The sequence below is a fragment of the Aquarana catesbeiana genome, linkage group LG05 (assembly GCF_042186555.1).
Source record: "Aquarana catesbeiana isolate 2022-GZ linkage group LG05, ASM4218655v1, whole genome shotgun sequence".
Taxonomy (NCBI): domain Eukaryota; kingdom Metazoa; phylum Chordata; class Amphibia; order Anura; family Ranidae; genus Aquarana; species Aquarana catesbeiana.
This window is the reverse complement of record NC_133328.1, coordinates 203,487,195-203,514,126: the sequence shown is the minus strand read 5'-3', so window position 1 is coordinate 203,514,126 and position 26,932 is coordinate 203,487,195. Positions and strand designations below refer to the sequence as shown.

Here is a 26,932-nt window from a genome sequence, read left to right as displayed (position 1 = left end):
CTGCTCTCCATAAAAAATAAAAGGTAAATGAGCTTAGATTTCATTGCCTGTATTGTGAAATTTAAAGATGAATTTCTCCACAATGCTTATAGATCAATGCTTATAGGCCAATCAGGACTTTTTGTTTTTACTGCTTGTTAAGAATGTATAAATGCTTTAACAGGCTGCCTTTAAAGTGTTTGTCAAACCAAATTTTTTTCATCGTTTTGAATAAAGGAGAAAGGGTTAAAACCCTCTGTCAACTTTTCTGTTATCTGCGATCCTCCCACATTTCCTCCCACTTCCTGTCCTCTTGACAATATTTTACTGGATTAAAGATGAGGGGAACTCTCCAAAAGCAACACAGACAAAAATATATATTTTTTTTCAGAAAAGTAGGGGAATGCTAGAACTCCTGTTAGATTTGTTATAATGTTGGTGCCTCTTTTCCAAATTTCACTCACTCTGTCTGGAAAAACAGTTGTCACTGGGAAAGGAAGTAAGGATAAATCTTGCTAGCAGAGCTTTAAAAGGGGTTCTAGTCCTTCCCTACTCTAACACTAAAAAAAAGTTTTTTGTCTTGACATACAAATTGACTTTACTGTGTGCTGTTATGTGTAAATAAGTGTCGTAGCCACATAGGATGTTATTGTACAAAGCTCTATTTTGAGCGTTAAAACTTCTCCACAATTGAAAGTGACAGATTTTAATGCTTCGCAACCGCCCCAAAGCCACGCCGAAAAGGCCTGCCAAGCGTTTGCGGAGCTTTACCATAGACTTGAATAGGAGACGTTGAAAAGCTTCAACGCCTCCTGACTCGACACAAAGCTTCAATTTTGAACGCCTCATGTTTTTGTAATATGACCAGCACAATGTGCTGACTATTGAATCTTGTGAATAGGCGTTTGAGGGGCGTTTTTAACGCCTGTCAAACGCCTCTCAAATGGCTGTTATTAAGCCAGTGTGAACTCAGCCTAAATCATAGTGGAAAAAATGTTGCTATATAAATAAATACACTTGATACTAGAGTGATTTAGCAATTATTTTCTTCCAAATGCTACAGATATAATATTACAGATATCATCATTTTAATGCAGACATTTAATAACCCAATACAAAAAAACTAAAATAACTAAAACATCCCATATACAAATGCAGTACAAGATTATGTATATGAATATTTAGCAAAGCAAAAACTTAATAATGAATAACTAAAATTCATAAAGTAAATAAAAAACACTCAAATAAAAACATTCACTTGTGTATTTAAATGATATTCATTTCTGACCATCTAAGTGCCCTTGCCAACCCTATATATGTATTCTCAAACAATATGTCCTTTTTCAGTCTGATGCCGAAAATTGCACCCCATGTTCAAGATGTGGCCTTTCCAATGATATATATAACAATGACAATAAACTGCTGTTTGGCAATTACTGTAGGTAATTTTGTTATTTCCCTTTTATGGCAGATAAATTAGGACCCTTAGGCTTTGTTTAGGCAAAATTTTGGTTTAAACAGGTGATGAGGAGGCATTGCATCGCTACATCACCAACTGTTAGTCTCTGGAGCACAATCCGAATGTGGATCGGGCTTCAGAGGCAAGAGAGATTTGAGAGAGTGTTTTTGTCTAAATCTACCCTTAGTAGCATAATGTTGCCTTAATCTATTAAATTTTTTTTGAACTATTATGACTATTGCATGTACCACAAATAAGCATACATTTTAATTGATCTAAAATAAAGTAATATTGTAATAAAGTCTAAGCAATGCTGATTCAGTGGGGTTGATAAACTGAAAAAGAAGTAAATGTCTACATACTCTGATATCATCATAGTGACTAAATTGAAGTTCGGCTCACTTCAATAATCAAGCACTAACCTAAGTTACCTTCCACTTTGCTTAATCAGTGCTCTTTTTGCTAAGTGAAGGTTCTCTACTGCTTTAGTAAGTTAGTGAATATGACTAATCTAGATTTGGAAATTTTAAAGTAAATCCAAACTTCCACTATGAGTTATACCACTATAGTTTATACCATTCATTTAAAAAAAAAAGGATTATCACATTGTAATAGTTTTAATGTGTAAAAGTATATGCAAACTATGACAATTACCTTCTCTTATTTGCTCATTTTTGGTCTGTTAAATATGCCATTAATAGCATTTTGTTTAACTGTTCGATAAGTGCAAAATAGTTGTTGATCCAGAAATATAATGAGGCAATGGGATTGATTTACTAAAACTGGAGAGTGCAAAATCTGGTGCAGCTCTGCCTAGAAACCAATCAGCTTCCAAGTTTTTTGTGAAATCTTATTTGAACAAGCTGAAGTTGGAAGCTGATTGGTTATCATGCCCAGGTACACCAGAGTTTGCACTCCCCAGTTTTACTAAATGAACCCCAATATCTTTCTGTGCTCTCTGCTGCACTTTCACCAGTTAGCATTGTTCCAAGCCTTCTCCGTTGACTAGAAAACTTTTCCCTATAGAGTTAGGATGGTGAAGCGGTGTTCTGTAATCCTAACATATTTCCTCTCTCAAGATGACACCTTCTCTGGAGATACAGTACAGTGAGTGTACATTGTTACCTTAGGACAGGAAGTGTGTTACTGACAGGATCACCAGTTGTAAAAAAGGAAAAAACTAAAATAATGCAACCAATACATTTAAGGACTGGTAATCTGCAATACATTACATTTCATATTTGGGGGTTTGAATACATGTTCAATTTATATTACAAATTAAAATACACACAAAAATAGCACTGTTTTAGTAAATGTGTCAGTTAAAAAGGTAAATCACAATAAACTTAAAAGAAAAAAAAAATTAAGCATGTTTTTCTACATAGCTGTTTCCCAAAAACCTTTGTCTGCTTTGAGAAATTTATGGGTTGGTTTTGTACCTAATCAAAATCAAAATTGGTGAATACATTAAGCTCTTCAAGATTAGCATAGCATAGGTAAGTTGTGCTGCTCGGTACATCATACGATTAAAATTCGGCAAACCTGGAGGAATTAAGCAAAAATGAGAACTTTGAAATAAAGCTAAAATTGTTATCTGTGCATGTCATATTGCAAGGAGGGTTACTTTACAAAGTAAATCTGTTACATATGATAGCAGACAACAGTTTCATAGTGCAGCCTTTACCAGAAATTTGTTTTTAAATTCATTTTGCTATTGCCCAATAAACTGCAATGGAAAATTAGCAATTATGGCACATTTTAAAGAGGATTGATAGAAGATTTTGCAAAAATTTTATAATTTACTGCACAAATAATTTTTACATTGGCTTATGCTCACGTCAAATATCAAATCCAGTTCAAGGTAATTTAAAGGGAATATGATTGTCGACTCTACCCAGCTGCTTGCAGATGTGTCAGTGAGTTAAATTAAAGTGCCATAGCTACTGATTTCCAAATGCTGATTGCTAACAGAGATGACTAAACCAATCGTATTTGTTATTTGTACATTTTTAATTCTCCTGAATATGTGTGTGATATACCAGAACAGAGGAGATTGAAAGAATCCAGAAATCCAAAGGGGCATGCAAATTAAAAATCTAAAGTACACCAATTTGCCCATTTATTTCACTTTATAATCAATTTGCTTAATGCTACTCGCAATGACAGCATGTATTTAAGAAGCGATAGAGCAACACTGTTCAATTGCTTACATTTTTAGACAGAATAATTATCTTTGTCATACGAAAATGATCATGATAGGAAAATCAATACAATTTTTGTGTGACTTTTTAACATTTCTAATAATTGTTTTCTTCTTATTTATGATTCCAGACTCTGCCAAAAGCATATGTGAAACTGACATCCTACCAGCCAGAGCCAGGAAATGATTTGATAATTGGCAATAAAATATTTTAGCAAGATGTTGGAAAAATATTTTAACAAAAATGCTCTATTTCCATCAATCACAGAAGGTCTTTGTGGTTATAAAATTTCATGATTATTATAAGAATGTGTCTATTTGTCAGTTCATGCATGACAAACTTAACTGTTATATGTCAGGTAATGAAAAGTGCAGTAACCAATAGCAACTAGTATCTTAGCTGATGAAAAATAAGATGAAAACTGTATTATGCAAAATCATGTGCAGAGGAAACTGCGCACATGCTTGAACATTATAAATTGCAATATGTACTCTTTTCAATTAAAAAAGAAAACTGGAATTTAATTTATTTTAATTATTTTGATCGGGGGTTAAAATAAATAGCCAATTTTTTCAAATCACAAAGTAATTAATTTCTTAAGTGCAGCATTCTAGGTACCAAACAATCAATGGCTGATATAATCAGAAAATATGGGTTAAAATAATTTTCCAACAAATTAAAAATCACTGTGGACAATGTTTTTGAGAAATGTGTAGAACAGTCTGGTTTAAAATATAGGTGTTACGTTTAAAGTTAAACAGAACAGAGTTGATTTTTCAGTGAATCATTTGAAAAAAATAAGCCGGTGTTTGGTTACTAAAATCAAAGTTAAAAAATGACATATATGATGAATTATGTCATATAACACAACTTTTTTTTGCCCCACTCGTAACATAATTTTTTAATTGTAAATCTTGCCAGTATTTCAGTTGGTTTATCCCTTACTGTTACAGACCAAGCTGTCCAGCAAAAGTTGCAGAAACAAAATAAGACTACAATTGCCACCTTTTATTCATCTAAGACTACCTTGTCCATGGGGGTGACAATACTGTGGTATAATATCACTGCATAATGAACAGCATTCTTACCACATTAGAGGAAGTGGAAAAAAATGATCTACTGGCAGGATCAACAGGTAAAAAAACTATGTTAGGGTACTTGCACACAGTACTGATGTTTGAATATCAGATTCCTGGCAGAAAATTACTGCGTAAAACCATTAGGATGTGCTGTATAATAAATGCGTGTATTTGCGTGTTTTAGCGTGTACACGCACATTAGACTTATTTTAGCTTTTCTTGAGTTGTGTTATGCATATGCATGCAAAATACTGTCCAGCATTGTAGTTTTTTTTTTTTACTGAACTATATGCAGCACAAGTGTCTGCCTGTGTGCATTAAAAACAATGGGCTGCATTTAGATTAGTAAAAAAAGCCTGAATTATTTGTCCATGTGCAAGAGGCCTTACATTGCTGCTGAAATGTTAATATTGATTTCAGACCGCATAATATATGTCTTTTTTTTTTTTTTTTTTTGCCCATTGTTCCCAAGTGTTTTTCTCATGCTGATCTCCAACAGCTCAATATAGAGATAAAGGGAGAATACACCTTCATAACCAGTGATCAGTATTTAAAAACACTGGGGTTGATTTACTAAAGGCAAATAGACTGTGCACTTTGCAAGGTGCAGTTGCACCTTGCAAAGTTACTGCAGAGTGTAATAAATGAGCAGAAGCTCTGCTGACCTCTGTCATCCAATCGTGTGCAAGCAAAAATTCATTTTTTTTTTAATTTTCCTGGCATGTGATTGGGTATTTTTTGCAAAGTGGACCTTTACCTCATTTACTAAATTCTGGAGCAACTGCACTTGCAGAGTGCAATTGCACTTTGCAAAGTGCACAGTCTATTTGCCTTTAATAAATCAACCTCACTGTATTTAAAGTAAATTGATGTTTTTCTCCTATGCTCATGGCTATTTCTACTGATTTCTAGCCTGAGCTAGGGGAGAAATGTTCTGTTTATCTATTAATGAAGAAATGCTTGAAAGATCACCCATCTGATATTGTTTTGACCATCCGCCAGCACACAAATATACATAACTGCATTTTTAATTGCATTTATACCTAAAGGGAAAACAATATAAGGCACAAACTACAGGACATTTCAGCAGACTACTGTGTTATAAGGATTATCCAAAATAAATGTAAAATAAATACCTTGTTTGCATGCCATGTAAATGGGCTCTTCTTTAAAATTCCCTGTAAAATAGTTATAGTTATTAGTAATATCTGCTAAATCTTTTAAGCTGAAAGCAAATTTAATTGCATGAAAATCACATTGAGTGCCACTTGTGTTTATTGGGTTGTGTTTTTTAATAATAATTTCACAAATATGGTCAATTAGCAGGCACTTCATAAACATATGCTACAGATTTCTTTATTTGTTACCATCTAAAATGATATAACTGGGCATGTTAATGATGTGCAGATACTAACTTTCAGTATTTTCATGGCATAATGAGGATTAAAACATTTAAAGCAGTTTGCTTTTTTTGTTTTTTGTTACAACTTGCACTTTATTACTGTAAGTACGTAAGTACATTAGCCGTTGGGGTGCACTCAGTGAGTGAGTGTGTGTGTGTGTGGGGGGGGGGAGGTGGGGGGGCGTGGGAGGTTGTTAAAAAGCAGCTTCACTAATGGTGAAATTGTGCTTTAAAATATATCTAAAGCCCAAACTTTTTTGTTTTAAATACAGTAAAAAAAAGTTACACCACTGTTGAGTGGAACAGTACAGGAGCAACTGGAATTAAAAGGAAATCTCTTCATAGTGAAGAGAATTTCATTTTTAAACAGTTGTCACTAAAACTAGTGTCCTCATTGCAAGATTACCCCTTTGTTTATGTGTCAATGACAACTTAAAATTTTTTAAATTTCCCTTCCTTTCATTTCTCAGTGACAATGATCACTAGTAGTAGTAGTAGTAGTAGTACATCCAGCTTCTTCTCCCTTTGCCCCTTGGGTGGCCACTGATGATGTAACTTCTGGAATGCCTGCTGGAGATGCATTGTCCTGCAGATTCTATATTCACCATCTTCTGGCCAGGAGTAAACCAGAGGTGTACACTGCACTGCAGGCAGTGAACACTAAAAAATGTGCTAGCAAACAGATAAAGCAGTATTTTTTGGCAAAATAAACTTATAAAATCTAATCTACCAAAAGATAATTGCTAGGAAATGTTTCTTTTATAGTTTCATTTCACTTTAAGGAGCTGTAGAATTGCTTATACTGAAGATTAAAGTGGTTGTAAATGCTGAACATATTTTACCTTAATGCATTCCCTGCATTAAGTTAAAAATGTCCTTGTATCTGTATCACCCCCCTTATATTTACATAAGACTAATCTTGATCCAGCGCTGTGCCCATCTACAGAGACTCTCTCCACTCTCTCTGCTTACAGAGGCAGCAGCAGGAGAAATTGGTTCTGTCAATCAAATTCAGAGAGTACATTCTGTGAGTAGAGAGCTGTGGGCAGGGCAGGGCCAAGCTGCGCTATCTGTGTCTTTGAATGCAGTCAGCATGGCTCAGGATGGAGCCCACAGGTGTGCCCCCATAAGAAGCGACTGAGGAGAAAACACAAGTGCCAATCTAAGTGTAGTATGTATTGTAATTTAATGCAGGTAAGGATACTGGTATTCACAGAGTTAAAAATATCAAGGGCATTTAGCATAATAGTGCAAAAGCATTGATGGAGCTAAACATCAGGATGGCTTCTGCGATATGGCACTCGAGAGGACTGCACCAGTGGTAACCAATGCTTCATGGAGTCCTGGAACGCACAGGGAGACGGTGATGATGTCACTTCTGGGACACAATGCAGAGAAAGGCAACGCGTTTGCGGAGCATGCGCTCCTGCTTCAGGCCTGCACTATTGTGCTAAAAGCCCTCGATGTTTTTAGCTCTGTGAGTACCAGTATCCTTACCTGCATTAAATTATCGTACATATTACACTTGGATTGGCGCTTGTGTTTTCTCTTTTGTTCCAGCGCTGCTTCTTGTTTTCTACTGATCTGCCTTCCAAGGTTTATCTATGTACAGACTTTATGGACTATTTTAATGGAACCTTATATACATCACATTGCTAATTTTAATCTTATTGGGCCCTCTGGGCTCCTACCAGGCTCAGTGCGTATGCGCCAATTCTCCATGTGTGCCCCCATAAGAAGCAGCTTCCTATTGGGGTGCACCAAGAAAAGGAGGAGTGGAGAGCACTGGTGGGGGGACCCGAGAAGAGGTTGTTTGGGGCCGCTCTGAGCAAAACCATTGCACAGAGCAGAGAAATATAACATGCTTGTTTGTTTGTTTTCAGTTTTTTAATTTTTTTTATTTGAAGCTTTACAAACACTTCAAATACAATTTCCCTATTTTGTGTATAATGGCTCCCAGTTGTGGATGGGAAAGGGTGCACTTTTGGATTTAATTTAGTTGTGTGCAATAGCTAGCGTGTATCCAACAGCTAAATCAATAAACAAATATTTACTTTATATGTTTATTATTGCATTTTATATTATTGGGAATTCTATTTTATTTTATTTTCACACATGGACAAAGACCATATTATAATAATTTTCTTATTACTTCTACTGCACAGACTTTCAACTTTTATAAGTAATTCTTATTTTAAGTAAGTATGCATACCTAGATTATATTCATTTCCTGAGACATATTCCATTTTCCAGCCTTCTTTGGTTGTGTCATGTTTGTACTTGCATGTAAACTTCTTTCCCAGGTCATATTTTGGCACTTTTATCCAGCTGCTCATCGAATATGTGTTTGTGATGTTATTGTATTCAATTTCACCTTGCTCTGACTGCACCTCTTGTTCGCTATTACCTTCATACCAAACTACTTTGATGAGACCAGGGAAGAAATTTTGCAAGCTGCACATATAAATTGCAAACCCTTTTTTTGCCACTTGTTCATTGCTAGACTTTAGGATGGCTACTTCTGGTTCCTTCAAAGGTTGATCTAGAAGAACATTGAAAGCATTAATGGAAAAGTAAAGTCCAACTCCAGTCAAAATGTTTTCTTTTTTTGTTTTGTTTATTTTTTTAGTCTTAGATAGAGTAGGGTTGGTTTCTTCTTTTTTTTGTGTCTATCATGAGATTTCTCTTCAATAACTGTTTTTGTGACACCAAAAAATTAGGCGAAAAAAGGGTCACCAGGGAAGGCACAGAAAACAGTAAAAAAAAAAAAAGTAGTACTCTACTAAAAAAAAAAATATATAGTTTTTTTTTGTCTACATCCCAATTGGAGAGATTTCCCAGAACTTTTTATCCTTGTGGCACCCTGTCACTGGAGCAAGAAGTGAGAAGAACAATCCCCAACGGGGACACAGACAACAATATGAACCTGACTAACCCTTAACATTGTTTAAGAAAGAGTGGATTCAATTACATTCAGCAGAGATATGTTATCTTCTAATCATACTATTGCTTGCTGCATGTCTAACCTGCATCTTTGTGACAGGTTTCTTGTAACAATTTTCAGTACATACCTAGTTTCAACAACCAGTCAATTGTATCTTTTTTATAGACTTTATAGTAACATTCTATGTACAAGTTTTCAAAAAAGCTTAAAAAGCATCTTCACGTAAGCTCCAATTTTTGTTGATCCCAAAGTATGTCAAAAAATACTATTTTTTTTGTTTGTTTGTTTCCTTGCATGTGATTGGGTATTTTTTGCAAAGTGATTTTTATTTTTTTTTTGATCACTAAGCTAAGTGTAAATTCTCTTTGCAAAATGAACAGCTTATTAATAAATCGACTCTATAAACTCCATGCTAGTAATAAGACTGATTTATGAAAATAATTTAAAATCTTCACTCAATCACTTGTACCTATGTTTACTTTTAATACCCAGTTATGTATAGATAAAAAATAAACAATGACTCTTCGCTTAATTATTGAGTGAAGATTCTCAACTATTTTAGTAAATTAGCCTCAATTCAGATGATGAGAAAAGAACTTACCATAGGATGCACAAATATTAGTAAGGTAAGAATAGATAAAATATGTCTCTTAAAAAAATGTACACATTCAATTAATAAAAGTTTGTTACTGAATTCTAGTTTAATCTACACCTGTATTATTTTGCATTCTTGATAAACTAACATTTAATCAAGACTGAAGCAAACTATTATATCTTTTGATATCTTTAATAACATCATTCTGCATATATCTTTAGTGAAATAGTGTTTCTTGCTACATCATCTCATTTTCAATAATTATTTCCTTGGATAAAATAGTTTTTTTTTTATTTTTTACTGGCATAAGAAGGCAAAAGGCATAAGAACTTTTTTTTAATTAGAGTAGTCCCAGGATTACCTGTCAATCAAAAAAATCTCTTTATAAGCACCTTTTTATTTTTAGCGATGTAAATGTTTAACATTAACTTTACAGGTTGTAGGAAGATTACTGGTTGTAGAGCAGCCTGGAACACTGGAGTTTTTTTTTTTATTTATTTTTTACCATCCAAGTTTATATTACCCATGCTATAAAATCCCCAGTGAAATTTGCCTAATCAGTGCATCAGTAGCTCTCTTTTCTTGGTGGCACATTCCCTTTAAGTAATGATACAGGTGTGTTTACAGTGGTCATCTTTTATTGACATGGTTGTAATTGTCTTAACTAAAACTGTTATACTGCTCCAGCATCCCTGGCAGTGTTAAAGTTTGTCCCAACCCCTGTCAATGTCACATTTGCTCAGTTTAAGCAAACAACTTTGCATAGCAACTTCACAGGGGAGCTCAATGGTGGATCAGAAAGATGTGTGCTGTGTAGAAGACTGTATATGATATCACAATCTTCTCTTACTATAGAATACGACGAGAGGGACACATCTAAACAATTAACTCAATCATTAGCAATGGATTTAGCACCTGAGTGGACAGTGCTCACTGTGTAGAACACTGCAACTAGTAGCACATGTTTATGTAAAAATGCAAATATGTGTCTGTAGGGACTAGTGTCCTGCTACAACAAACCATAGACAGTAAGAACTCTCCAGAAAAAAAAGGACTCCCAGATGAGCTCAAATAAGTCTTTTTTACTCACCTGGGTGTTTTTGCTGCGGAGACCTTACATTTGTGATTCATTGTAGCCAGGCCATAGAGACAAGGAGCTCATGGAGCTCAGAAAACAATGGCAAACTTAGCTAGCATGTTATATTAATAGGTGCTACTTGCTGTGGTGCACTATACCGCGCAACTCATCCATCTCAGTAGGCAAGCAGTGGCCATTCGGTCACTGTCACTTATGCAGGACAACTTGGTTAATATGTAAATGTGGAGAGGTGTGAATAGGTATGTGAATTAGGGAAAAGGTATTATTATACTGAATACTATTATCACATTTGTTAACTGCATACATTCATAATAACACAATATTTTTTGGAATAGTAGTCCTTCAAAATTTGACAAATATGATAACCTGCTGACATGCTATCAGAGAAGCGTGGGAGTTGATTACTGGTTATGCTACATGCCTGCAGTTTTATCATTATGACCCACTAGAACAGTTATGACACTGAGGTTGTGTATTAGGTCACAAAAGCATAAATACATTTTAGAGGTTCACCAACATATGTTTGGGTCTAGATCATATTGAAAATCACCTTATTTTCCATTAAGCAAAAAAAAACTTTGATCATCATTTTCTTTTTTACAAAAACATAAACGTTAAAAAATTAAATATCTAAATATCTAAGTGGTATATTTGATACTGATTAGAAGAATTGAAAAATAACTGTAACTTGCATGTGATGGTTACTGTAATTACCTTGATGATATCCCTCACATCTCATACGCCAATATACATTATTTTTCTTCCCAACAAGCTCTATACTTACCAGTAACCAAAAGTTTTGTGCCTGTTCCAAATTTTTTTATGCTGCCATCCTTGCACAGTGCTGACTTTCTTAGCAAAAACCCTTTGTTGCAGGGTAAAACTCCTTATCAGTGGGTTGGACAGAAACAATGTGTTTAAACATGTAATTAAGGTGTATTAGTTGAAACTAGTATGCTTTCAGATTGGTTAAAATTTTAAAATGATGACATTCCAACTGTGTAATATATATTTAAATATATAAAAAAAACAGAAAGGTTATAGGCAAACTTTAGGTATTTTCACACACTTGCATAGCTTTCTTAATGGGTCTTTAAAAAAAGATTTGCCAGCCTTCCAAATGAACAACTGCGCATAGCCTATTCAATCCAGTAGGAGTCTCTCTTGCCCACAGCTCAAATTGGTATCCAATATGAATAGTTGGACAAATTTGAGAATACGTAGGAGTCTATTTACAAGTGCTTTTACCGAAGATTCACACAACTTTTACTCTAGTGTCAAACAGCTTTCTAATTAAATAATATGTGAAAATGTGTAAATCTTTAGTGAAAGTTGTGATGAACAAACACTTAAAGTGGACCTATACCCTTTCTTTTAATCTTTCTCAGGTGTGCCCAAACAGTACAAAAGCATTATGTACTATGTGTTCATGTATGAATCTAAACCAAATGTTTTTTATAATAGAGGTTCATTACTACAGACATACATTTAAATGCAGACTAAGCAAAATATACATTGGTGGGGAATGAGACAAACGATGGGGCTGATCTACTAAAGTTAATTAGACTGCACTTTGCAAGTGCAGTTGATCCAAATCTTAGTAAATGAGGGGAAATTCTGCTAAGTTTCATGATTTTACTTTTTTTTAATTATCCTTGCATGTGGTTGGATAATATGAAACTTTACCTCATTAACTAAGCTCTGGAGCAACTGCACTTGTGAAGTGCACTGTCTATTTGCCTTTAGTAAATCAACCCCTATCTGTGCCTGAATGCTAGAGCTTAAACTGGAAGCAGAAACAATACATTTTGCTGAAGAACTTCAACCATGCAAATTAAAGGTGACTATTGTAAGCACTTCTGGCTGTGGGGCAGATTTATTAGAATTGGTTGAACTCAAGCATCCTCGGTTTGCCTACAGATTCCTTGGTTCATTGTTAATTCCCCTCTTATTTTTTACACAGCTGAAAATTAGTGTGATTTGTGATATTATAGAATAGTATAGAAATAGGAAATTCATAGCTACTAGATTAAAAAGTTCTGAAAAAAACAAGTGTATTCATGAGGCTCTTTAGTACTGATCTTCTATAATTTTTACTCCAATAGAAAAATATAGAGGCATGAGAAATAAATAAAAATGTATATGTTTATTAGTGTTAACATATGCATTAACCTCCCTGGCCGTATGATTATTTCAGATTTTTGATGTTCAAAGCGGTACAATTCTTTTGCATGGAAATTTGGCATTTTATATTGTAGGCCTGTAATTCTTAGGAATAACACACTTAAATCTGTCAAAACAAGAGTCTAGTAGACATCCCGGGTATGATAAAATTTGAAACACAAAATCATAAATTATAATATAATAAATAACTATAAATAATTATAACAAATAATAATATAATAATAATAAAATGTATTCAATAATGTAATCAAATCAAAAACACGGAAATTTGCTCAGTTGCACAATTGTCGCTGTCATTACTTTCAGTGTTTGATGACAAATTTCCCCACAAATCGCTATCGCTCAATTCTGCAAGTGATTGTAATTTATTATCGCTGTTTTCTAGCTGGTCTAAAATCGCTTTTGATGTAAAGGGACGGTTTTGGTTGCTATGGACAATCTCCAGTTTCCAGGCAGAAAGAATAGTATTTATAATATAAAACTGCATGCAGGGCACTGGACAAACCATTAGGGACAAAAGGGATGTGAAATTATTTGATAGAGTAATGTAATCTGTAAGATTACAGTGTACTGTATTTATTGTGTGTGTTTCACTTTTTGAATCTGGCGCCGTGCTCCGTCCCCGTGTGTCACAACGCTCGCAGGGAATGGAGCCCGGCGCTGTGATACATTGAGCGGAGATACAGCCACCGCACACTGCAGGGAGACATCACAGTATCCTGGGGACCAGATAAGTAACTGTACCTGGATCCTGCAATGCGATCCCGAGTGTGGCTCGTGGTTACCGTTTTTGGTACTGAAAATCCAACCCGAGCCACACTCGGGCATACCGTCAGGGAGGTTAAATATATATATACTGTATAGATATTAGAATACAACATTAAGGCTGGGTTCACACTAGCTGTGGCCACGTCTCTGTTCTCCTTTTTCAGGGGCGAATCCGGTCTTTTTGCCTGAATTTGGAACTGAAACTGAGCCAAAGACGCACAGGACCCTTTTCTAGTGCGGACCGAGGCCTCCCTGGAGGTGTGAGAACCAGCTCCATTGAGAAAGGGTCACAGTCTCCTGTCATGCAAATTTGATGCGGGGAAATCCGCATTCAATTCACATAAGTGTGTACCCAGCCTTAGTGGTCCTTTAGAGCTTCCATGTAGCTAATTCCAAAACTAAGACTAACTAATTATCAAGTGGAGAACGATCATTTTTCTGCTCAGTAAATGTAGATTTGCAGTCAGGTTGCTCAGCACAATTCATTATAATGTAGTTGGAAAATTAAGAAATCACTGGCTGGTCTTCTACTTATTCCTATGAAGTACCTACCATGTTCACTGTAACTCAGTCCCATACTCTTACCACACATGTTTACTGGAGATCATTGCATTGTAAATGAGGATTTTAGATTTGAAATCTCTACTTGCTTATTTACCTGCAGTTGAGGAAATTTAAATGTTCCCAATATGTGAGGATGAATGGATGTCCTATGCCTAAAATGGCTGGCATTTTAAAGACAATGCATTTATTTTACATTTCCTACATATACGAATCTAATAAGGAGGACCTTTATGTAAATTAGAAATGTTTTCAAAAATGCCAAACTTTTGTTACTAAATGTACTTTCAAATTAAACTTTTTTTTTGAGTCTTTAAAATCTTTGTTATTAGCTTACCACTCTAAAGCTTACACGAATTGGAAATGACAAAGAGTGTTATCATAATCCTTTTGCAATATTGTTCCACTTACATGTTGTACTCAAGTATTATGTTCAGAATTATTTTTATAACCCTGTCCAATATTTATGGAGTTCAAATTATTCTTATTCTGACTGGAAGAATAGCAAAAAAAAAAAAAAAAACAGCACATTTTTCGTTGTATCTCTAAATGATCCACTGCTCAGAGCAAAAAAAGCCTTAGGTAAACACCTTACTAGATAAATTCTCATCTGATAAGGTGTTATCAGATAAATATTCTTTTATTTATGAAAGGTTGTATTTATCTTTAGATTTGTCTAATTGGAATGTTTTAACTTTTGGAAGCTGGAGTACAGTATATGTGATTTCTGGTCACGGTTTACCAGTACTCCACTAATTAAAAGTTTTTTAGGTTAATTCATTTTTAGACTCTGGTTTTATATTTTTGAGGGTTAATAAGTTTGGAAATTCTTAGTAGTTTTACTGAATATTAGTTTTCAACATATTCTTGCAAATATTGGGGGAACTGATATTGTATGCTATTCCAAACTGTTATTTAGGAAGGTATATGGTGTCACTCCCCCTGTATGTATACATTTGTTCATTTGTTTCATTGTTTTAAAATTTACAACAAAAACATAATTTATAAAAAAGAAATAATAAACAGTGGTAACATATATAAATATGTGCATTAACTGAATAAAGACTAAATAAAATATTGGTCCTTACCTGTTACAAAAAGTCTTGTACCTGAACCAAAAACTTTCCATGTACACCATGCTTCGTGGCTTACACAAAAAGGTCTGGTGATTCATTAGAATTTAATTGCTAGCTATAAATAGAAGATCTAGCATACATAAATTTTGGTTGCGTACTAGTCCAGCTCACAAGATTTGACCAATATATATAAATGGCAAAACTATATGAGGCAGTTCTGTGATTAATTTAAAAAAAAATCTGTAGGATTATTGCATCCATCCTTTGCCCTAATTGTAGTTCAGTGTTTCTTAGTCTAAAGAGTGCAAGACACCTGCATTTGTATGGATAGTCTTCATGGAAATTCATTTTTAAGAACACCAAGACCAACAACCATAAACAACCTAAACTTTCCAGGAGAACATTATACAGAATTTCTCTGTGGAACTCTCAAAATTGAGTACAATAAACATTTTAGGAAGGTGTTTCTAATTTTAATGTGTTTTTGTTTTTGTGTACTTATAGTGTCAGCTTTGTATATATAGATTCTCTTCTTACACACGGGGGTTGATTTACTAAAGGCCAATAGACTGCAAGTGCAGTTGCTCCAGAGCTTAGTAAATTAGGTAAAGCTTCACTTTGCAAAGAATACCTAATCACATGCAAGGAAAATAAAAAAAACAGCATTTTTGCTTGCACGTGATTGGTTGATGAAAGTCAGTAGATCTTCTGCTCATTTACTAAACTCTGGAGCAACTGCTCTTGCCGTGTGCAACTGCACTTTCCAAAGTGCACAGCCTATTTGCCTTTGGTAAATCAATCCCACAGTGTGAAACTTACTAGATACAGAACTGCTGTCTGTAGTTTTTTTCTTTCTCTTAAATTATAATAAAAATAATGTAACTAATAACTATGTTTCAATCTATGAGAACTGTGCAGGCTACTGCTGTGATCACTGAAGCGATAGATATATTTGTACACATACCAGGCAGTTCATAATTGGTAGTGGGTGCTGATGGAGCATGAGAATGTGCAGGGGAGCATAGTAGGATGGACTCAATATTGTCTGTACACTTAACTGAAGCCCACTCTGGCACTTACTTTGTCCAGAATTGGTTAATTGCCCTTCTCAAAAATGTTTCTATTCTATGGCAACTTTTGATAAAGAGGGACTAAAATTTAATTTTGTATTCAAAATGAGGCCATGTATAAATCATTTTATTATGGGAGCACATTGATGGCATTTATTTGATAAAGGAGTGAATAATGTTTGCTTAGAATAATGAATATGGTTCACTTTGAATACTGCAAGGATATTGAAAAAAGAACAGGATTTTTCTTGTGCTTGATTGGATGACTCAAGTGAAAAAAGCTTTACCTTATTCCCTAAGCTAAGTGTAAAAATCAACACAAAAACAACCTGGTGAAAAAGAAGCTAAACATTATTATTATATTAGAATTATAAATTAATAAATGATTAGTAATTTTAAAATTGTTTTTAAAACCAATTATAAAGAGTCCTTAAAAAAAATTCAACAATGGACTATTGTAAATTGCACATAAGTATGCATACCTTCACAACTTTCCTACATATTAATCCCAATTTCAAGACGACTAGCATGTCATCCACAATTGTACCAAATGCCTTGCAGGAGGCCACAAGAATTAAAGAGGAGGAAAAACTCAGACAGGTATCTTTTCCAAACTGCATGAAGACAACAAGGGTACAATATCCGACAACAGCGGGTCCAATGGTTTCGGATGCAATATACAAAAAACGACTTCCATTTCAGTTTCATAAAATATGGTATGTTGGTACTATATGTAAGAAATAAGCACACCTTTACTTTTTACACAAGTTTCCTATTATAGTTTACCTTGTGAGCTGGAGTCATTTTCTACAATCCTTTACATTACAAAGCATTGTGTCATTCTACAACAATGAAAAAGAACATTCATTCTCAAGCAATGTGTTCCATTGGACATAAGTTTGCAAGATACATTGTGACAGAATAAGAAAATAGAGCAGTGTGAGCACGTGGATGATTCATTCAAGGTTGCTGTTTTGCCTTCAATGACTCTTCCCACAGCAAGGTAACCAAGATACACACCCTAAAAGCAGCTTAGAAAGGTCAAGTTAACAACCTGTACTGTCCAGTAGGGACATGTATATCTCAGCACTGAATGGACAGACATACAATTCATTTTGCGATAAAAACAGATCTCATCTATGCAATTCCATTCTATTTATGTGTTTATCTGGGGTTAAGGTTTATTATGCTAAAATATTGCATTCTTGTACCTACCAAGTGCAAATATCTCCCTGAGCTTCCAACATCAAAATTTCTTACAGGACTTGCATGCCATATTAACCATTCTCCAAAGGATTGCAAGTTTTAAGGGAAGCCTAAGTACCCCATTTGCCCTGAAGTCGTAGTCTTCAGCAGCAGTTGGCTAATGAAAGCTTGTTATGGTTTCCACAAATGCCAACATTCTATTCTCACTTGAGCAAGTAATGCTTAAAGCTGAACATCAAATAACTGCATACAAGCACGTTTCATGTTCCTTCTACACCTGCTTCTCTATTACTCTCCACTTTTAAACCTCACTGTATTTGTCTCTTCCCTTCTATTTATTTCTCTATGAATTATCGTGAATCAGCCTCCAGGACTAGTTTCATGCTTCTTTGATGACTTCTCGTCCTGGCTAATTTATTTTCTTTCCTCTGAAATACCCACTATAATTCTTGGTGACTTTAACATCCCTGGTAATGTTAACATCCCAGCTACCTCTACATTCCTTAACCTAACCTCGTCTTTTGGCCTAACACAATGGATACACACTTCAACTCACTTTGATGGAAACACCCTTGACCTTCTATTCTCCCAACTCTGTACTCCTTGTAACCTCCCAAACACCTCCTCTTTTCTTATCTCTAACCACAACTTTATCAGTTTCTTACTCTCCCTAACCTAATTCCCCTATCCCTTCGACCAGCAAACTATTACCCATAGAAACCTCTGCCACTTAAACCATTCTTTTCTCTATTTTGTAACAGAAAGCCTTCTCTTATCCTAACCTTGCAATTTCTGTCTAAAACAGATTACTCTCATCATCCCTGGAACCACTGGCACAGCCTTGGCAAACAAATGATACTATAAATCTCAAAGGACATTGTCGTGTTCTTGAGCGACTGTGGCATAAAGCTAAATCACTGCAAAATTTTAGCCAATATAAATCTGCCCTCCAAAAATACAGTTCCTGCCCCCATGCTGCCAAACAGACCTATTTCATCACTCTTATCAACACTAGGGATGGGCTTTATGTTCGGGTCGAACATGAGTTCGACTCAAACATTGGCTGTTCCCTGAATAGCAAACAATTTGGGGTGTTCACGGCAAATTCGAAAGCCGCGGAACACCCTTTAAAAGTCTATGGGAGAAATCAAAAGTGCTAATTTTAAAGGCTTATATGCATGGTATTGTCATAAAAAGTGTTTGGGGACCTGGGTCCTGCCCCAGGGGACATGTATCAATGCAAAAAAAAGTTTTAAAAACGGCCGTTTTTTTTAGAGCAGTGATTTTAATAATGCTTAAAGTGAAACAATAAAAGTGTAATATTCCTTTACATTTTGTACCTGGGGGGGTGTCTATAGTATGCCTGTAAAGGGGTGCATGTTTCCCGTGTTTAGAACAGTCTGACAGCGAAATGGCATTTCTAAAGGAAAAAAAGTCATGTTAAACTACTATCGCTACTATCACTACTACCTGGGGGGTGTCTTTAGTATGCCTGTAAAAGGGCGCATGTTTCTCGTGTTTAGAACAGTCTGACAGCGAAATGACATTTCTAAAGGAAAAAAAGTCATGTAAAACTACTATCACTACTATCACTACTAACTACTATAAAACTACTATCGCTAGCGCTGGCTATAATGAATTGTCGATCCGGCAATACACATAAAAGATCATTGATAAAAATGGCATGGGATTCGCCCACAGGGGAACCTCGAACCAAAATTTTTATAAAAATGCGTGGGGGGCCCTTCAGGTCTGGTGTGGATATTAAGGGGAACCCCGCGCCAAAATTAAAAAATTAAAAAATCCATACCAGACCCTTATCCGAGCATGCAAACTGGCAGGCTGCAGGAAAAGAGGGGGGATGAGAGAGTGCCTCCTGAACCATACCAGGCCACATGCCCTCAACATTGGAAGGGTGCTTTGGGGTAACCCCCAAAGCATCTTGTCCCTATGTTGATGGGGAGAAGGGCCTCATCCCCACAACCCTTGCCCTGTGGTTGTGGGGGTCTGTGGGCAGGGGGCTTATTGGAATCTGAAAGCCCCCTTTAACAAGAGGACCCCCAGATCCCGGCCCCCCCGTGTGAATTGGTAATGGGGTACAAATGTATCCCTACCATTTCACAAAAAAGTGTCAAAGAGGTTAAAAAATACAAGAGATGATTTTTGACAAGTCCTTTATTAATTTCTTCTTATTTCCGCTTCTTCCATCTTCTTTCTTCTGGTCTTCCTTCAGTGTTCTTCTTCTTCATCCATCTTCTTCTTCTCCATCTTCTTCTTCACCATCTTCTTCTTCTCCATCTTCTTCTTCTTCCGCTCTTCTCGTCCCGCATCTTCCTCCGGCTTCTTCTCCGCTCCATCCGCACAATCCCCCTCAGTGGGAGTCTTCCACCGTGTGACACTTCAGTTCTTCTGACACTTCTTATATAACGGAGGGTGGGGCCACCCGGTGACCCCACCCTCCTCTGACGCACAGTGACTTCACGAGGACTTCCCTATGGCTTTCCCCATGTTGTCAGAGGGGGGTGGGGTCACCCATTTACGTAACTGGGTGACCCCGCCCCCCCTCTGACAACACAGGCATACACCCCCAGGTACGAAATTTAAAGGAATATTACACTTTTATTGTTTCACTTTAAGCATTATTAAAATCACTGCTCCCGAAAAAACGTCCGTTTTCAAAACTTCTTTTTGCATTGATACATGTCCCCTGGGGCAGGACCCAGGTCCCTAAACACTTTTTATGACAATAACTTGCATATAAGCCTTTAAAATGAGCACTTTTGATTATTCATGTTCGTGTTCCATAGACTTTAACGGTGTTCGTGTGTTCGAACAAATTTTTTGCCTGTTCACATGGTCTGGATGCAAACCAAATCGGGAGGTGTTGGGCTCATCCCTAATCAACACATTCCCATTTAGTCCTCACCACCTCTTTTCTACCCTTAACTCTCTACTTGCTCACCCCCCTCCCCCCCAAGGTTGATGCAATTCGTCATGAGATCCCCACTGTTCTGTCATTCCTCACCACCTAACATTCACACATTCCTTCTCCATGCCCTCTAACTCACATCTTCAGTCTCTACCTTTCTGATGGTATCTTCCCCACCCCTCTAAAACATGCACTGGTCACGCCTGTATACCAAAAACCCACTTAACTTCTCCTGTCTGAACAACCTAATATTCAAATACCCATTACCCTGAAACTTCTAGAAGACCTATTCTTCTCAATCCCTTTAATCTGTCATTGCCCACATCAGTCCACAGAAACTACCCTCCTAAAACTCATCGATCAAAACCAATGGCCATTATTTTGTACTCATATTCTTAGACCTTTCTGCTGCTTTTGATAAAGTTGACTACTTGCTCCTCCTCTTGTTCTTTTTTGGTTCTACTCCTACCTATATCAGCTCACTCCTAATATCACCTATAATCCTTTCTGTTCCTCTGATCATCATTTTTCCATAGGAGTCCTTCAAGATTCTGTCCTCAGACTCCTTCTATTCTCCATCTACACCTCCTCTCTGGGTCAGTTGATAACCTCCATAACCTCTCATGGTTTCCAATGCAACCTCTATGCTGGCAACACCCAAATCCATCTCTCCACTTCTCAGCTCACCCCCTCCATTTCTTTATACATCACTAACTTACTAATTGACATATGTGTATGGACGTCACACCACTTGTTCAAACTCATTCTTTCCAAAACTGAGCTTATCATATGTTCTCCTGCCCCCCCCATCCCAATATCCTAGTTTCTCTATCAAGATCAATAGCACTGCAATCAACCACTCCCCTGAGCCCAGAGTGTTTCACTTTCTAAATCTTGCTGCTTTCATCTCCACAATTCCAAAGTTCACTCCTTAACAACTATACCAAAATTCTCTGGCCTCATGTGGACTATCCCGTTAAGTCTATCATACATGCTGCTCATGGAATCATCCATCTATCCATCTGCTCAGTGCCTACCAACCCTCTCTGCCAATCCCTCCACTGGCTTCTGCTCACTCAAATGCAAAATATATTTTACAATTCAAAATACTAATTACAATATACATAGCCATCTACAAATCCGTTCCAAGCTACATCACCAGCCTCATCTCAAAATATCACCCAAACTGTCCGCCCAAGACCTCCTGTTTTCTAGACCCCTGTGACCTTCCCCCAAGCTCTTCTCCTAGACTAGGAGCTTCTTCCTTTCTCTGTTCCTCTAATCTCTCCTGAGCAGGACCCTTCTATCCCCCTTGTTTTGAATTGTATTGTTACAGTACTGTCTCCCTTTATTTTGTAAGGCACTGCACAAACCATTGGTGCTATATAAATCCTAAATAATAATAATAATCTCACAGATGAAATACATATTAGAGCAGTTTTACCTGCCATTTTTTTTTTTGCCCATCCTGTACTTATATATACACACTCTGCTCTATAGTACAGCCCTATCTAGCAAGGGCATGGATCTTTTTTTTTATGCTGCCTTCACTTACAAGTTGCCCCCGACTCCACACTGTGATTGGACAGTGATAGGAAAAGCAGTAAATGGATTAGCTCATGACTATCACTCTCATCTCTCTTCCTAGTAGCATGATACATTATAACACACATGGTTGGCTCTTTGTACTGCTTATTCCTCCTTCTCTCTGAGCTTTGCTGTACAGACTACTGTAGATTGTATGCGATCTTGAAAGAAGTCAGTAAAAACAAAACATGTCGTGTGCGAAAAACAGGAAGTGACGTAGCAAAAATGATGTGGCCAGTAGTGATGTCAGACTAATGACCGAGTATGGTGGTGAAATCTCAGTGGATATCAGTTTACTTATTCACTGTACATACAGCGATCATGTGAATTATGTCATATGTGATATGCTATGTTTCAAGAATTAGTCTGGTGAGCCTCATTTTACAGTATATGGGATAAAATATAGAGTATTGGGTTTTATTACACTATTGGACAAGTTTTTTACCTTACATGTCATGAGCCTATCATATCACTGAAAGCTCAGGGTTCAGAAAGAGAAGTGTTTGTTGAGGAGAAGCAAAACTGGTCCAGATGCTGTTCTAAAGTGCTTTTGCCTATCTGAAATATGAGCGGCAATATGATCTGGTGAGTTAAACTGGATTGGGGTGATTGGTTGTAGTCACTTAAGGCACCATTGGTGATATATGTTTAAAGTGGAAAGAAGACACAGGAGGAGACTTTGTATTTATCAAATTACTTTCTTGGGACTGAATGCTCTGGACTCTTATGCTCTTATGCTTTGTTTAAAACATTTTTTTCACTTGAGCACAGTGGACTTTATTTTATATATATTTTTTTACATATATCTTTTTTTTTTATTTGTTTATATGCTTTTCACAGCAATACTAGTGATTTGAGCATTATATTGTTTGAGTACTTTATGATAGGGGTGTCCAATCTGCAGCTCAAGGGCTGCATGTGGCCCCAGATAGCTTTATTTGTTCTGTGTAGAGTTGGGTGAACAGTTGGGGCCAAGCAAAAGTTGGGCCCGAACAGCGCCTGTTCGCCAGTCTGGCAAACACCAGAATTTGCAGAGCATTCGGCAGGTGTTTGCCCCGCTGAATGCCCTGTAATTCACTTGTGCGCTGCACAGTTCATTCTAAACCTAATCAGGGTGCAGTGAATAGCTCGTTGTCAACTTCTGCTCATTGTACGCCCCCTCCAGTGCCACATTTTGCATCTTTCGGGGGGAGGGAGGACAGCATACCTGTCTTTCACAGGTATGCTTTCCCCACTTCCGGGAGCCACAGATTTTGACCTCACGGCTGGGGCTCCCTCCTCCTCCCCCTGTCGCCAGGCCAGTAGGAGAGAGGAGCGGAGCCTTACGCATGGGCAGTAGTGTTCCCAGCATGAAGCCGAAAGGCTACACTGCCTGGTTCCCTTACTCGCAATGGAAGCAGCATGCACCCGACAGCTGATGGAAACATCAGCTGCGGTGCCAACATCACTGAACTCCAAGACAGGTAAGTGTCCGATTATTAACAGCCAGCAGCTTCTGGCTTTTAATTTTTGCCACGGTGTTTGGACCTCCGCTTTAACAACCGATGAGTAATTAGCTGTCACTGGCCTTCCCCGCTGACAGCTTAATAAAAAAAAAAAAATTGCCGGCAATAGAAAAGTGAAAAAAAAAACGCCATGGTGCCTCCTCCCACACCAAAATTTAAAAATAAACATTGTGGGGTCCCCCCTAAAATCCATACCTGACCCTTACCCAAGCATGCAGCCCCGCAGGCCTGGAAAGGGGGGATGAGCGAGCACCCCCCCTCCTGAGCCGTACCAGGTCACATGCCCTGGTCTGCCCCCCACCCTAAAACATAGGGATGGGGACAATGTCACCCGGTGTAGATCCATTGTCAATCAAGATGCCCGCCACCATCACCGACCCGGAAAAAAGTCAACGAAGGCAAACCGCCAAATGCCTGGATTTTATAGGTAAGGGGCGGAGCCACCTGGCAACATCACCTGGTGGCACCGCCCCCTTGTGACATTACTGACCAGTGCATGCTGGGTCAGTGATGTCACAAGAGGGTGTTGCCACCAGGTGATGTCGCCAGGTGGCCCCGCCCTTACCTATATAAGAACTGTCAAATGGCAAGCCAGGCATGTGCCCTAGTTGAAGGGGGAATGTTTTTTTTTTTTTTTCGGGTCCGGCGGTGGTGGTGGTTTGTGATTGACGATGGAACTACATTGGGGGACACTGTTTTATTATTTTTAATAAAGGAATGGTCAAAAACTACCCCAAAGCACCCCCCATGTTGAGGGCATGTGACCTGGTATGGTTCAGGAAGGGGGGGGCGAGCGAGTTTAGCTGACCTGCCAGGCTGTACCTATATTTGTGAGCAACTATTTTCAAGAATAAAGCACATGAAGGGCAAAATCAAACCCAAAATATCTGACGAGCACTTGAGGAATTCATTGAAAATTGCTACTACATCCATCAAACCAGATTGGTTTTATGTTGCTCTCATTTACTTTTATAATAAAAAATATTACAAAAAGTTTTATTACTCAGATAGGTACATTATCTATGTAGCACTCTCTAGTGTGCTAGATTAGATGTACATAGTTTGTATTGTAGGAAAATTTGGCCTGGCTGAGAACCAGGCCTGGGTTGAATCTGGGTCTGGGCTTAGTGACTCAGGGAGGCTGGATGACTCAGCAAGCAGCATCTATAGTGACTACCACTGCTTTCTGCAACCTTGGAGAAGCTTCCAGAAATAGAGGGTGGAGTATAGGAGGAGCTGCTTGGAGTATTGATGTGGGCCCCAGCTAATCCCCAGCAAAATCAGCTGGCAGGGGGCAGGCCACCTTATAAATACTCATGGGTCAGATCAGAAGGGGGCAGTTGGGTGGAAGATGGAAAAGGAGTGCTGAGGAGGCTGTCGGTGGCCCTTAAGGGAGACCTCCAGTCTGGGTGGGTGACCTCAGACCAGGGGCTTGGGTGCTGGAGGGACCCTCTAAAACACATGGGGGAATCCTTCCTGGAGGCATGGGAGCAAGGAGAGGACAGCAGGAGAGGTCAGCATGTCCAGGAGTTCCCCAGAGAAGTTAGCAGGATGGGCTGGTTAGTGAGCAGTCTGGGAGGGCTGTGGAGAGAGAGAGAGTGTCAGTCTGATAAGGACTGTGGAGAAGTAGCCAGGAGGGATAGTAATAGGGGCAGCTGTAGCCAGGTGGGCTGGCAGCACCTGAAGAGGTGGTGCTGGTATCAGCATCCTCAGGGATGAAAGCTGGACACTGACTTCTTCTTTACTATACTTTTAAAGAGGCCTCGGGTTCCTGCCTACAACAGGTGGTTGTTATATTCTAACCGAGTGCTTTGTCAGATTCATAAACAGTGTGCCAGTTTGCATTCTGCAAGCAAATGTGCTAGAAGAAGGTATCCCTGTTGTTAAAGTCAAACGGGCACCCCATAATACACATACTCCCCATCCAAGTTTAATTCCCTCAGTAAAATAACAAAACAAAATACTGGACTGTTTTCTGACCCTGGGAGACTGTGAAATTCGGTGTGCCTGGCTGCGCAGGGTGGGGGATCCCATTTCATCTGCGGCTCCCTAGGGGTGTGCTACATCTATATCAGTGATCATTAAAGTGGTTGTAAACCCATTACAACCACTTTAACCTACAGGTAAGCCTAGGTTAAGGCTTACCTGTAGGTGCAAGAAATATCTCCCAAACCTAAAAGATTTAGGAGATATTTTCAGAAATAGCAGCACCGATGTCTACGGCGCATGCGCCGTAAACATTGAGCGCAGGTGCACTGAGCGTGTCGTTTCTAGCGGCGATCATGCCGTTAGTGGCGGTACCAGCATGCACGGGAGTGACATCATCGCTGCTCCGGCCAGTCACAGCGTGGTAAAGTGGTTGTAAACCCATTACAACCACTTTAACCTACAGGTAAGCCTAGGTTAAGGCTTACCTGTAGGTGCAAGAAATATCTCCCAAACCTAAAAGATTTAGGAGATATTTTCAGAAATAGCAGCACCGATGTCTACGGCGCATGCGCCGTAAACATTGAGCGCAGGTGCACTGAGCGTGTCGTTTCTAGCGGCGATCATGCCGTTAGTGGCGGTACCAGCATGCACGGGAGTGACATCATCGCTGCTCCGGCCAGTCACAGCGCCGGAGCAGCGATACCCAGAAGACACGCCGAGTCAACATGTCAGTGACGGAGGCGGTGAAAGAGGGTCGCTTCAGGGGCTTCAATCTCAGGTAAGTAATTCATAATGAGCTAGTATGCTATGCATACCAGCTCATTATGCCTTTGTCCTGCAGGGTGTTTTTTTTTTTTTTTTTAAAGAGAGGGTTTACTTCCTCTTTAACTTGTGATTTGCCTGACCTTTTCTGCTCACCAACTATCCTTATTATTAGTGCATTTTATGTGCAGCCCAAGACAATTCCTCTTCTTTCAATGTACCCCAGGAAGGTCAAAAGTTTGGACACCCCTGCTTTATGATATTTGTTTAAAGAGAGGTTAAAGTAGCAGCAGTGATTTTTTTTTTTTAGGAGATTTTTCACATTTTATTTTACTTTGAATTTTATTCACTATCTGAAGCGCAGAGAAGGGTTATATATAATAATACAAATAGCAAAAATAAAATAAAATAATATTAATATACCAAATACTGTATAATACAGGCACAAGACATTTTATAATTTAATGCTATTAAAAATGTTATTAAAATATTAAAGTTATTAATAATTACCTTTCCTTTTCAGTCTGCTACACTGTAATTTTCTGTAAAATTCAAAACACTATGGCAACCTGGAGGCGTTTCATCCAGAAATGTAAT

The 26,932-nt window shown here is 37.8% G+C and overlaps 1 protein-coding gene across 1 annotated transcript in view; it reads right to left on the bottom strand.

Annotated features, from left to right (window-relative positions):
• Positions 1–583: 583 nt before the first annotated feature.
• Positions 584–26,932, bottom strand: part of LOC141145977 (uncharacterized) — a 59,338-nt gene continuing 32,989 nt past the window's right edge. The window contains exons 5-7 of the mRNA XM_073632762.1: positions 8,333–8,662; positions 5,855–5,896; positions 584–2,980 (exon numbers count right to left, since the gene is read on the bottom strand). Of these exons, the coding sequence (XP_073488863.1) occupies positions 2,859–2,980; positions 5,855–5,896; positions 8,333–8,662 (494 nt within the window). The 3' untranslated portion in view covers positions 584–2,858. The remainder of the gene's footprint in view (positions 2,981–5,854; positions 5,897–8,332; positions 8,663–26,932) is intronic.